The following is a 14,013-nucleotide window of genomic DNA, read 5'->3' on the forward strand; positions in this document are numbered from 1 at the left end:
GGAGCAAGAGGGAGCCCAAGCCCTCTTGCCCGGCCGACTCCCCGACAATATCGGGCCAGGAGGGAGCCCAAACCCTCCTGGCCACGGCGACCCCCTACCCCCACCCTGCACTACATTACGGGCAGGAGGGATCCCAGGCCCTCCTGCCCTCGACGCAAACCCCCCTCCCTCCAACGACCGCCCCCCCCAAGAACCTCCGACCGCCCCCCCAGCCGACCCGCGACCCCCCTGGCCGACCCCCACGACACCCCCACCCCCTTCCCCGTACCTTTGTGTAGTTGGGACAGACGGGAGCCAAAACCGCCTGTCAGGCAGCCAACGACGGAATGAGGCCGGATTGGCCCATCCGTCCCAAAGCTCCGCCTACTGGTGGGGCCTAAGGCGCGTGGGCCAATCAGAATAGGCCCTGGAGCCTTAGGTCCCACCTGGGGGCGCGGCCTGAGGCACATGGTCGGTTTTGGCTCCCGTCTGTCCCAACTACACAAAGGTACGGGGAAGGGGGGTGGGGGTGTCGTGGGGGTCGGCCAGGGGGGTCGCAGGTCGGCTGGGGGGGCGGTCGGAGGTTCTTGGGGGGGGCGGTCGTTGGAGGGAGGGGGGTTTGCGTCGAGGGCAGGAGGGCCTGGGATCCCTCCTGCCCGTAATGTAGTGCAGGGTGGGGGTAGGGGGTCGCCGTGGCCAGGAGGGTTTGGGCTCCCTCCTGGCCCGATATTGTCGGGGAGTCGGCCGGGCAAGAGGGCTTGGGCTCCCTCTTGCTCCGATCGTGGATGCGGGTGCGGGTGGGAACGCGTGCGAGCGGTCGTTCGGGGTGGGGGTGCGAGCGGTCCTGCTGGGGGGGTGAATCGGGCATCGGGCGGGGTGGGAACTATGTAGAAAAACTTTTGTATACCGCGCTCACGCGTATAACGCGCGAGGGGTATGCGCGGTAGGTAAAAACGCGTATAACGCGCGCGTTATATGCGTGAAAATACGGTAGCTCCGATGCTCATAGGAATTCTGTGCGCATCGGAGCTAATGCCACCGTGGCCGGCAATAATTTTAAAAAAGCCTCGCGCGGCTTCGTAAACGGGAGGGGGGAGGGGTAAGTACTGAAGCAGCAGAAAAATAATCTCGGGGTGGTGTTTTGCACGAACCTTTGAGACAATGGGCTCCTTTTATCAAGGCGCGCTACGGGGCTTAGCGCCTCGGACATTTCATCACACGCTAACTCCCGCGGAAAGCCTAAAAACTAACGCCTCGTCAATGGAGGCATTAGCGACTGGCGCGGGGGGCGGTATTCCGCGCGTTAACCGCCTGCCGCACCTTGATAAAAGGAGCCCTACGAGTCTCCTTTCCTAGAGATCTGAAGAAAATGTCTTTGAAAAGGTAAGAACAGCGAGAGAGCGAATATCAGAAAACAGAGGAGAAACTCCCAACACAGACAAAGGATACGAGGGAAATATCAGAGGACCGAACAGCTTTATGATTAAATAGTGCCAGAACAGGAAGCAGGTGCCATAAAATTTCCAATACTGTTTCCACGGCTATAATTTTACCTTATTGCCACCGAGACGCTGCCCTCCCTTGTAATTTCATCTGGGGGTTCATTGCCTCGGCTGTCCGACCTGACTAACGAGATAAACATTTCGGACGGTCCTGTAGGACTGGATGAGGATGATTTGTGAGTCAGGCCAGGCGTATGATGCTGGCCCTAGAGTCAGAGGCAAAGTGAGAGACAAAAATTAGGTTTTGTGTTAATAAAGACATTCGAAGGCTCTGGAATGCTGAAAGTCGCTTCTGAATTTCCGCTGATGCTTGCTGGAAGTGTCCAAAGAATGAATCTATCACATAGGAACTGCGTAAACTGCACCAAGATTCCATCTGATCGTATTTTATTTTAATTTTCTATTATTGAAGGCTTTCTTGTTCTATCTGCCTGATAGTGTGAATTAACAAATTGTTTAGTATCATCCCTTAATTTCATAATACCATTCATTATAATATAAATAAAAATTTGGAGAGAAGTAATCAAAAAGACTTACCCAGTGACTTTGGAAGTTCCTAAGATTAAGGGGCCCTATTTATCATGTCTATAGTACTGAAAAGTGTAGGCAGTGCAGTACAATCAACACACAATAGATGATCCCTGCTCTGAAGAGCTTACAGTCTAATTGAACAGATAGACAGGACATATAGGAGCTTCTTGCAGAGATAGGATGGACATAGGTAATTTTACTAAAGGGTATTAAGTCCTAATGTGTGTTTAGTGTGTGGTAGAGAATGACATGGGGACAAATTTTTCCCTGTTCCTGTGGGAACTCATTTTCCCGTCCCCGCGAGTTCTTTTCCTGTCCCTGCCTCATTCCTGCAAGCTCTGCCTTCATCTGCACAAGCCTCAAACACTTTAAAATCATAAGTGTTTGAGGCTTGTGCGGTTAAGGCAGAGCTTACAGGAATGGGGCAGGCACAAAAAAAATCAAGGGGACGGGTTGGGGAAATTGAGTTCCTGTGGGGACGGGAACAAATTTGTCCCCATGTCATTCTCTAGTGTGTGGGAAATGGCTTACCACAAAACATGCTAAAGCATCTTTCTGTAATACTGATCATGAGTTATTTATTTTCTAAAAATATTTTGGGAAGCAGTGTGTCATGACTTGACCCCCGATAAAGAACCTTCCTTCAGCCCACACAAGACATAGGAAAAAGACTAAAGAGGTTAGGGCTTTTCAGCTTGAAGAGCCAGCAGATGGAGGGGGAAGGGGGGAAGAGGTATGATTGATGTCTACAAACTCCTGAGTGGTATAGAACAAGTAAAAGTGAATCAATTTTTCACTCTTTCAAAATGTGCAAAGGCTAGGGTACGTTCAATGCAGTTACATGGTAATACTTTCAAAACCAATAGTTAAATTCTAAAACTCGTTGCCAGAGGATGTGGTTACAGTGGTTAGCATATCTGGGTTTAAAAAAAGGTTTGGTTAAGGTCCTAGAGGAAAAGTCCATACACATAAGAACATAAGAATAGCCTTCCTGGGTCAGACCGATGGTCCACGAAGCCCAGTACCCCGTCTTCACGGAGGCCAATCCAAGTCACAAGTACCTTCTGCTGTGATATAAATAGGGGAAGCCACCGCTGTCCCCGGGATTGGTAGCATGAAATATTGTTACGTTTTAGGATTCTGCCGGATCTTGTTGACCTGGATTGGCCATTGCTGGAATTTTACTGCTGGAGCAAGGGAATGGCCCAGTTTAAGTCCCACTGTCACTCCTTGTAATCTTGTCCAAACACAACGATTATATACATGTCATGGCAAGTGATTTCAATTTACCCCAAGATCCATTTATAGACAGAACACTTTACTGTAAGTTACATACATATTTTTGACGTTCAGTCGTGAGCGCTTACATGGCTGTCTCCTGGACAGCTGGGAGATTTCCATAGCAACTTTAGGGTAGATGAGACCAAGAGGGAAATCTGGGCAAGGCCAATTTGTCCTACCTTCCATCATCTGCTGCAGTGGTCTCAAACTCGCGGTCCACCAGGTACTATTTTGAGGCCCTCAGTATGTTTATCATAATCACAAAAGTAAAATAAAACAGTTTCTCGATCATATGTCTCTAGTTATAAATTTTATTATTATTAAGACTTAGGGCTCCCTTTACAAAGGTGCGCTAGGGCCTTAACGCGCGCAATAGCACGCCTTAAATTCCCGAGCGCTCTAGCCACTACCGCCTCCTTTTTAGGAGGTGGTAGATTAGGTAATTTTGTGCATGCGCTAAAAACCCTAGCGCACCTTCGTAAAAGGAGCCCTTAGTCAAAAGGAAAGATTTGTAAAGTACTGTAGAGTGTTACCTCATGCAAAATTGTCATTTCTTTACTAAGACATTAACTATTGTTTCTGAAGACCTCCAAGTACCTACAAATCCAAAATGTGGTCCTGCAAAGGCTTTGAGTTGGAGACCACTGGCCTATTGGAAGAGGAGATGCAAATGTTAAGAGCCTTAACCAATAGGGAGAAGACAGTGGATGCTCTGGATGAGCCATTTGGCTTTTATCTGCCATCATGTTACTATGTTTTTATAATCATAAAGTTCTATGACATCACAATGCAGGTGTAAAGAGCCTTAGCCTATAGGAAGAGGAGATGCAAATGTTAAGAGCCTTAGCCAATAAGGAGAGGAGGAGACAGTGGATGCTGTGGATGGGCCATTTGGCCTTTATCTGCCATCATGTTACTATGTTTCTATAATCATAAAGTTCTATGACATCACAATACAGGTGTAAAGAGCCTTAGCCTATAGCAGTGGTCTCATACATGCGGCCCACCAGGTACTATTTTGAGGCCCTCGGTATGTTTATCATAATCACAAAAGTAAAATAAAACAGTTTCTTCATCATACGTCTCTTTAGCTATAAATGACAATATTATTATTAAGACTTAGCCAAAAGGAAAGATTTATAAACTATAAAGAGTGCAAAATTGTCATTTCTTTAATAAGACATTAACTATTTTTTCTGAGGCCCTCCAAGTACCTAAAAATCCAAAATGTGGCCCTGCAAAGGCTTTGAGTTTGAGACCACTGATCTACTGTGTCTATGTACATGAAACTGCAGTAAATGAAATTGGAACAGGTCCCTTATATGAGGGGCCGCTGAAAAGTTCTCAGCACAACCAGAAGTGAATGATGTGAAGCCATGAAACGTACACGTTATTCCACACTTTTCCTGACACTGTGTTTCATTTCATATCATTCAAACAAAAAATATTAAGAAATATGTGAAATAATTTGTACATTTCATGGCTCTACATCATTCACGTCTTGGTTGTGCTGAAAACTTTCCAGCGGCCCCTCAAATAAGGGGCCTGAAACAATGTCAAAACAGAGAATTTTATTTCTGCAAATTGGCCCTTAATGAAATAAGATAGCACTCTTTTCAGGTACAGTGGCAAAATAATGCTAAGAACATAAGAATAGCCTTACTGGGTCAGACCAATGGTCCATGAAGCCCAGTAGCTCATTCTCATGGTGGCCAATCCAGGTCATAACCCAAAGAGTAGCAACGTTCCATGCTACCGATCAAGGGCTAGAAGTGGCTTCCCCCATGTCTTTCTCAATAACTTACTATGGACTTTTCCTCCAGGAACTTGTCCAAACCTTTCTTAAAACCAGCTACGCTATCCGCTCTTACCACATCCTCTGACAACATGTTCCGGAGCTTAACTATTCTCTGAGTGAAAAAAAATTTCCTCTAGTTGGTTTTAAAAGTATTTCCCTGTAACTTCATCGAGTGTCCCCTAGTCTTTGTCATTTTTGATGGAGTGAAAAATCGATCCAGTTGTACCCATTCTACTTCACTCAGAATTTTGTAGACTTCAATCATATCTCCCCTCACCCGTCTCTTTTCCAAGCTGAAGAGCCCTAATTGTTTTAGTCGTGGACACTTGGAATGCGCTACTGGAGGACGTGATTGGGCAGAGTACGGTACAAGGATTCAAACAGAGACTGGACGGATTCCTGAGGGATAAAGGGATCGTGGGATACTGAGAAAGCTAACCAGAAAATAAGTATAGAAACCCGACCAGGTCGTGCATGTGCAAGACCGGAGGGCTAGGACTTTGATGGGAAGATAGGACTCAATAGGAAACCAAGGTGGCATGGTGGCCCCTTCTGGTGATTTGGACAGGTCGTGACCTGTTTGGGCCGCCGCGGGAGCGGACTGCTGGGCAGGATGGACCTATGGTCTGACCCGGCGGAGGCACTGCTTATGTTCTTATGTTCTTTCCTCATACGAGAGGAGTTCCATCACCTTTACCATCTTGGTCGCTCGTCTTTGAACCTTTTATAGCACCACTATATCTTTCTTGAGATAAGGAGACCAGAATTGAACGCAATACTACAGATGTGGTCGCACCATAGAGCGATACAGAGGCATTATGACATTCTTAGTCTTGTTAACCATTCCTTTTTTAATAATTCCTACATCCTGTATGCTTTTTGGGCCGCTGCCACACATTGGGCAGAAGGTTTCATCATATTGTCTACGATGACACCCAGATCCTTTTCTTGAGTGCTAATCCCCAAGGTGGACCCTAGCATCCAGTAACTGTAATTCAAGTTATTCTTCCCAATGTGCATCACTTTGCATTTGTCCACATTAAATTTCATCTGCCACTTGGACACCCAGGGCCTGATTCTCTAAAGTGCGTCCCGATTTTAGGCAGCTGTAGGCGTCCTACAGCTGTCTAATCAGCCAATCGGGATGCACGTTTTTTAAACAAATGCTCCCCAGGCATGCCGCCTATATTGAAGGCGAGGCCCGCAAGACACCTAAGCTCGCCTAAGGGCCTTAGGCGAACCTAGGTGGCCCTACGCTTCTCCCTAATAGAGGAAGAGACGCTTACAATGTAGGCCAACAAAATGCTGGTCTACATTGTAAGTAGACGCGGCCACTATACTTATTGTGGCAAGGGATCTCTCTGCTGCTATAAGTATAGCGGGCCGCGGCCGCCTGTCCAATTGCTGGCAGGAGGGTGCCCAAACCCTCCTGGCAGAAGATGCCCCCCCCCCCGACACTACCGACCGCCCCCCCCAGACACTACCGATCGCTGGCAGGAGGGTGCCCAATCCCTCCTGCCGGTAGACGCACCCCCCCCCCCCGTGCTAACAGCCCTCAAACCTCCCCCCAACCAAACTAACCTTTCCTTGTTGGCCAGACGGGACTTGACCATCCAGTCGGCAGCCCAGTCTCGTCGAAATGAGGCGGGCCCGCCCCTTCCCGGCCCATCCTTCCGAAGCCTAAGGCCTGATTGGCCCAGGCTATAGGCGCCTGGGCCAATCAGGCCTTAGACTTAGTGGGGATGGGCGGACCCGCTATGCCTAAGGCCTGACTGGTTCAGGCTTCTAGAGCCTGGGCCAATCAGGCCTTAGGCTTCGGAAGGATGGGCCGGAAAGGGGCGGGCCCGCCTCATTTAGACGAGACTGGCCTGCCGGCTGGACGGGCAAGTCCTGTCTGGCCAACAAGGAAATGTTAGTTTGGTTGGGGGGAGGTTTGAGGGCTGTTAGCGTGGGGGGGTGTGGGGGTGCGGAGGGGGTGCATCTTCCGGCAGGAGGGATTGGGCACCCTCCTGCCAGCGATCGGTAGTGTCGGGGGGGCGATCAGTAGTTTCGGGGGGGGCATCTTCTGGCAGGAGGGATTGGGCACCCTCCTGCCAGCGATCGGTAGTGTCGGGGGGGGGGGGCGGTCGGTAGTGTCGGGGGGGCGGTCGGGCCTCGCCTTCAATATAGGCGGCCTGCCTGGGGAGCATTTTTTTTAAAAACGTGCATCCCGATTGGCTGATTAGACAGCTGTAGGATGCCTACAGCTGCCTAAAATTGGGACGCACTTTGGAGAATCAGGGCCCCAGTCTTCCAATTTCCTAAGGTCCGCCTGCAATTTTTCACAATCTGCATGCGTTTTAACAACTTTGAACAGTTTAGTGTCATCTGCAAATTTAATCACCTCACTTGTCATTCCAATTTCCAGTTCATTTATAAATAAGTAACACTAGTCCTAGTACAGACCCCTGCGGCACTCCACTGGTTACTCTCCTGCTCAGAATTTAGGTAGTTTGGTTGGGCTGAGAAGTTTTCAGCACCCCCTCCTACAATTTTTTAAACATTTTTTAAGGTATTTATATAGCGCCTATCAAGGTTATCTAAGTGGCTTACAATCAGGTACTCAAGCATTTTCCCCTCTCTGTCCAAGTGGGCTCATAATCTATCTAATGTACCTCGGGCAATGGAGGATTGAGCGACTTGCCCAGGGTCACAAGGAGCAGTGCTGGGTTTGAACTCACAACCTCAGGGTGCTGATGCTGTAAGCTCTAACCACTACTAGGCCACTCCTTCCTACAGTTCTGGCAGTCTTTCTGAAATTATTCTTTACTAGTCTTTAAGCCCGTTACATTAACGGGTGCTAGAATATATATGTCTGTCTGTCTTTCTTTCTGTCTTTCTGCCTGCCCCTGTCTTTCTTTCTGTCCTTTGTCTATCTGTCTCTCTCCCTGCCCCTATCCCACTTCCCTGTGCAGCAGCATTTCCCTCCCCCCCCCCAACTTTCCTGTGCCGCAACAGCAGCGGTATTTTGCTTTCCCTCCATATCCCTGTGCAACAGCAGCATCATTTCCCCCTACCCCTCTTTCCCTTCCCGCGGTCTGGCCAGCTCCTTGCCGCCGCCCCCCCCCCCCTTCCCTTGCCGCGATATAGCATGCAGGATTAGTTTTAGTTTCTGGCCTCCTTGCTCTCCACCTCGATCGTAGGAAAAACAGCCCTACCGGCCGAAGTTTATTTTTAAGTTTAAATGTGCCATGGCGACCCCTCTCACGATCGCCGCCTGCGTCGGTTGCAGCTCATGAGAGGAGCCGCCGCAGTGGCTTTTAACTTAAAAGTAAACTTCGGCCGGTAGGGCCATTTTGGTGATGGAAGGCTGTGAAAACCACCAGGGCCACCGTTGCTGCTGCTGCCGCCAAGATAAGGGGAATTGGGGGAGCGATACCGCTTACAAAGGCCGAGAAGAGTCCATTGGAGGAAGGCGGGCCTCAGTAGAAAGAAGACGGCGAGGCCAGTGGCAGCACTGCGCAGCGCTTTGCGGGCGGGTGAGCAGGCAAGAGGGAGGAGGGTGAGAAGAAGATGCTGGCAGGTGCGCCTGTTTCCCCCCCCCCCCCCCCCCGTCCGAATCAGCGGCAGCAGTGAGGCGGCACTCTGGCGGTGAGTGACGGCGAGGGGGGAGTTGCTCCGTGTTCTGGCCTGCCTCCATGTTCAAAAATTGAATTTGGCACGGAGGCACACCTCACGGAGCCAGGAATCACAAAACTCTAAGTGCGCATGCGCACGTGAGTTTTATTATATAGGATTCCAGGTTGTTTTATTTTATTGTACTTCACTTTATAATCTGTGATTATAAAAAAAAAAGTGAATGTAAAGCCTGAAATTAATTTAGATGTGAGCAGGCTCCTGCTGAATTCTGGTTTTCATGCACAAACGTCCTGTCCAAAGATATCCGTTCAGATAATTTTGCTGTTATCTGTTTACGCTTTTTTTTTTCCGTGCAGAAAAGGGAGCAGCAGGAAAAGGGAAATTTCCATGTCTGGCCGGCGAAAGAGATCAAATCCCCACAAGGGCAGGGATGAACCTTGAAAACAGTTCACTTTCTGCCCCTCCTCTTCTCCTGCGATCCAGACCAGAGAATGACAAGTGTTTCCCCCCCCCCAACCCACCCCCTTTCCAGAGAGTGAGAAGCAGACAAGGAGTGCCTTTAACAAGAGCAACATTCTTCAGGGTCCTTCCCCCTCCCCAGCTCCAGGTTTCTTACTCCCCCCCCCTCCCAGCCCAGCTGTTCCGCTCAATCTACCGTTCAATTCCACGCACCAGGCAGAGGGGGGATCCGATCCCTAAAGCGTTCAGTTATGACTGCTGAAAACTCCAGCGCTGTGACAACTTCTCCATGTGAGTGCCACTTTCTTTAACAGTGACGCCTGGGGAGGGGAGGGGGGGGGATTAAAACCACTTTCCAGAGGGGCTTCCACTAAAGGTTTACCCCCAAAGGCAGAAAGTATTTTTGATCAGCTTGTGCTCATTTATTTCGCTTTGTACGGAGGGACAACAGAGATCCCAGTGGGGTAGGCTGGGTCTAACTTCTGCTTAAGTGACAGTACAGGCAACAAACAGTATAGCAGAAATGATACTTTTGCGACTTCTGATGTGTTTTCTGAGGCAGCAGCACAGTCAGTGAAAGGTTTTCCGCCATCCTTAAGAAATGGAAATTGATAGCATATAGTCAAGAAAGTGTAGTTACTTACCTGTAACGTAGGTTCTCCGTGGACAGCAGGATGAGTCAGCCACATAACAAGAAGACTCAACTATAGTCTTGCATGGAAGATTAAGGAACCGCTCTTCCTACAAGTTGTCTGGTTAGATCCGTGCAGGGAACTTAGGAGCCATTGGTGTGGTGTAACTTGATACTAAGTCCAGAAAAGCGGCCAGGCAGCCTGTGTTCATGTGTGTTTATTATGAAGTATAGAAAGTAGAAGGCCAAGTTTAGCGCTGTTGAGAATTGGGTTAGTGCAGGGGTAGGCAATTCCAGTCCTCGATAGCCGAAGCCATGTCAGGTTTTCAGGATATCCGCAATAAATATGCATGAGATAGATTTGCATCTCAAGGAGGCAGTGCATGCAAATCCATCTCGTACATATTCATTGTGAATATCTTGAAAACCTGGCCTGGTTCCGGCTCTTGAGGATCGGAATTGCCTAACCCTAGGTTAGTGCAAAGCGATAAGAAAGCACTTAGGTCACAGGGATCTCAAAGTCCCTCCTCGAGGGCCGCAATCCAGTCGGGTTTTCAGGATTTCCCCAATGAATATGCATTGAAAGCAGTGCATGCACATAGATCTCCTGCATATTCATTGGGAAAATCCTGAAAACCCGACTGGATTGCGGCCCTCGAGGAGGGACTTTGAGACCCCTGGCTTAGGATGTTGCTGCAAAAAGCAGAAAGTTTTCAAAGGGCAGGCAGCATTTTTAAAGATAGCCCAATGCTAGCTCAGTTCTGTTGTTCAGTGATAAATTCACAGAATGTCGAAAGCTGAAATACAAAATGCATAAGCAAATGGTGGATCTGTTGAGTTCTTTGTTAATGCAGTATGCAAATTGAATGCCAGAGGGACCACTAGGCATTTTTCTGGCAAGCACAAAATGAGACAAGCCTCTCTGGGCCCTTGAGAGGGACATTTCCAAATGACAGGTCCATGGGCCACGCACTTTGCACTGAATTTCACATTGCAGATTGCTGCAGGTGCAGAGTTTCCCCAGATGTTTTGCACCTGCTTTTAGCATGGACAGAATTTTGATGGAAAATAAAGCCAACGGGTTTAGAAACTTCAGCCTGCAGGTGTTATTTTTGGAACCAACCCAAAACATACCCCCAAGACTGCCATCCCCGGGTGCAGCTAAAGGGGGGCATGTTGTAAAAGCTAACAGCATGTTTTTCACAAGGGAAATAGCTTTAGGAATGGTCCCTCCAAGTGTCAAGGGCAGACAATTTTGTTTAGAACCAAAATTCCAATGTAAGAACATAAGAATAGCCTTACTGGGTCAGACCAATGGTCCATCAAACACAGTAGCCCGTTCTCACGGTGGCCAATCCAGGTCACTAGTACCTGGTCAAAACCCAAGGTGTAGCAACATTTTATACAGAATCTCAAAGAATAGCAAGATTCCGGAATCCCAGAGAGTAACAAGATTCTAGAACCCCAAAGAGTAGCAACATTCCATACAGAATCTCAAAGAATAGCAAGATTCCGGAATCCCAGAGAGTAACAAGATTCTAGAACCCCAAAGAGTAGCAACATTCCATACAGAATCTCAAAGAATAGCAAGATTCCGGAATCCCAGAGAGTAACAAGATTCTAAAATCCCAAAGAGTAGCAACATTTCATACAGAATCTCAAAGAATAGCAAGATTCCGGAATCCCAGAGAGTAACAAGATTCTAGAACCCCAAAGAGTAGCAACATTCCATACAGAATCTCAAAGAATAGGAAGATTCCGGAATCCCAGAGAGTAACAAGATTCTAGAACCCCAAAGAGTAGCAACATTCCATACAGAATCTCAAAGAATAGCAAGATTCCGGAATCCCAGAGAGTAACAAGATTCTAGAACCCCAAAGAGTAGCAACATTCCATACAGAATCTCAAAGAATAGCAAGATTCCGGAATCCCAGAGAGTAACAAGATTCTAGAACCCCAAAGAGTAACAACATTCCATACAGAATCTCAAAGAATAGCAAGATTCCGGAATCCCAGAGAGTAACAAGATTCTAGAACCCCAAAGAGTAGCAACATTCCATACAGAATCTCAAAGAATAGCAAGATTCCGGAATCCCAGAGAGTAACAAGATTCTAGAACCCCAAAGAGTAGCAACATTCCATGCTACCGATCCAGGGCAAGCAGTGGCTTCCCCATGTCTTTCTCAATAACAGACTATGGACTTTTCCTCCAGGAACTTGTCCAAACCTTTCTTAAAACCAGCTACGCTATCTGCTGTTACCACATCCTCTGGCAATGCGTTCCAGAGCTTAACTATTCTCTGAGTGAAAAAAATGTCCTCCTATTGGTTTTAAGAGTATTTCCCTGTAACTTCATCGAGTGTCCCCTAGTCTTTGTCATTTTTGACGGAGTGAAAAATCGACCCACTTGTACCCATTCTACTCTGCTCAGGATTTTGTAGATTTCAATCATATCTCCCCTCAGCCATCTCTTTTCCAAGCTGAAGAGCCCTAATTGTTTTAGTCTTTCCTCATACGAGAGGAGTTCCATCCCTTTACCATCTTGGTTGCTCATCTTTGAACCTTTTCTAGCACCACTATATCTTTTTTTAGATAAGGAGATCAGAATTGAACGCAATACTCCAAATGAGTTCGCACCGTGGAGCGATAAAGGGGCATTATGACATTCTTAGTCTTGTTAATCATCCCTTTTTTAATAATTCCCAGCATCCTGTTTGCTTTTTTGGCTGTCGCCATACATTGGGCAGAAGGTTTCATCGTATTGTCTACAATGACACCCAGATCCTTTTCTTGGGCACTAATCCAGTAACTTTGATTCAGGTTATCCTTCCCAACGTACATTGTTTTGCATTTGTCTACATTAAATTTCATCGGCCACTTGGACGCCAAGTCTTCCAATTTCCTAAGGTCCGCCTGCAATTTTTCACAATCCGCATGCGTTTAACAACTTTGAACAATTTAGTGTCATCTGTTCTGTTCAGTATTCCCTGGATTCCATTTGGGCATTCTCACAATTTGCACACACAAGCCGATCAACATCGGTAACTGGGCATTAACAACCAATTATTTACACTAATTGGTAAGAATTAGAATTTGCACGTGCAACTTTGTAAGTGTATTCTATAAAGGTGCGCGCAAATTCTACTGCGTGGCTCTGAAAAGGGGGCGTGGCCACTGGAGAGTCATGGGCGGGCCATGGGCGTTCCAACAATTTGGACGCACTGTTTCAAGGCACGGGGAATTACAGCAGGCTACGCCTACGGCGGCTTCTGTAAATCCAGCCCATCGTGGTTATAGAACTGTGCTTGATTTTGTTGGTGCTGAATTTTTCAGCGCCTTATATAGAATTTACTGTGAGTGACAATTGCGCAGTCTTTGAATTTATTCTGACCCCTAAATTTAGAACCATTTAAGGGCTTTTTACTAAAATACATTAGCCACATAGGGCTAGATTCACTAAGCAAACCAATTCTGTACCGATAGGTTTGCGACCCCATAGTGACCCCCGGCCCGATTCACTTAACTGTCTTCCGACCATCCTCCGATCCGCACATGCAAATTAGGGCAACGGCATGCAAATGTAGGCAGGGACGTGATTCACTAAACAAAACCCTGCAACACCGACTGGGCTGGCCGACAAAAAAAAATCGATTGCTGAGGACCAGTCGCTGAACCCTTTGCCCTTTGCCCTGCCTTCTGCAGCCCTGCTCTCTGCCCTGTCAGCCCCGATCTCCTGCTACCCCGAATGCCTCTTGCAGCCCCGAACATGCCTGCCTTCCAGCCCCGAACCCGAACACCCTGCCTGCCTGCCCCAACTCTCCCACCGTTCTCCGCACTGCAAGCCCGTGGTTTTAGCCCACAGGCTTAAGCGGGCTAAAACCACGGGCTCCCAAAAGTTCTTCATGGCGTGTCAGTTCAAGGGATCAAGAGGAGTAAAGCTAACCTTCTCATGGGGGGGGAGGGGGGAGAGGGAACAGGGACTTCAGCTGGGTAATTTAAGGCAAGGAAGCATTCAGCTGAAGCAGGTAAGGAAGTGGCTGGCTGTCTTTTTCGAGGGCTTCGGTGAGGTTCCCTGGCTGCGCTAATAGAAGAAAAAACCCAAAAACAAAACAACTCTGTCGGCCCGGGGGTCCCGCGCATGCTCAGACCATCTACAGATGGATTAAATTTTAGTTAGGCACCTAAATCGGTAGATGCCTACCCATTTTGAATAG

At 47.9% G+C, this 14,013-nt stretch overlaps 1 protein-coding gene across 1 annotated transcript in view; it reads left to right on the forward strand.

Annotated features, from left to right (window-relative positions):
• Positions 1-9,212: 9,212 nt before the first annotated feature.
• Positions 9,213-14,013, forward strand: part of GYPC (glycophorin C (Gerbich blood group)) — a 69,048-nt gene continuing 64,247 nt past the window's right edge. The window contains exon 1 of the mRNA XM_033946074.1: positions 9,213-9,459. Coding sequence (XP_033801965.1) covers positions 9,420-9,459 — 40 coding nt within the window. The 5' untranslated portion in view covers positions 9,213-9,419. The remainder of the gene's footprint in view (positions 9,460-14,013) is intronic.

This window comes from Geotrypetes seraphini, chromosome 5 (genome assembly GCF_902459505.1).
Source record: "Geotrypetes seraphini chromosome 5, aGeoSer1.1, whole genome shotgun sequence".
NCBI classification, from domain to species: domain Eukaryota; kingdom Metazoa; phylum Chordata; class Amphibia; order Gymnophiona; family Dermophiidae; genus Geotrypetes; species Geotrypetes seraphini.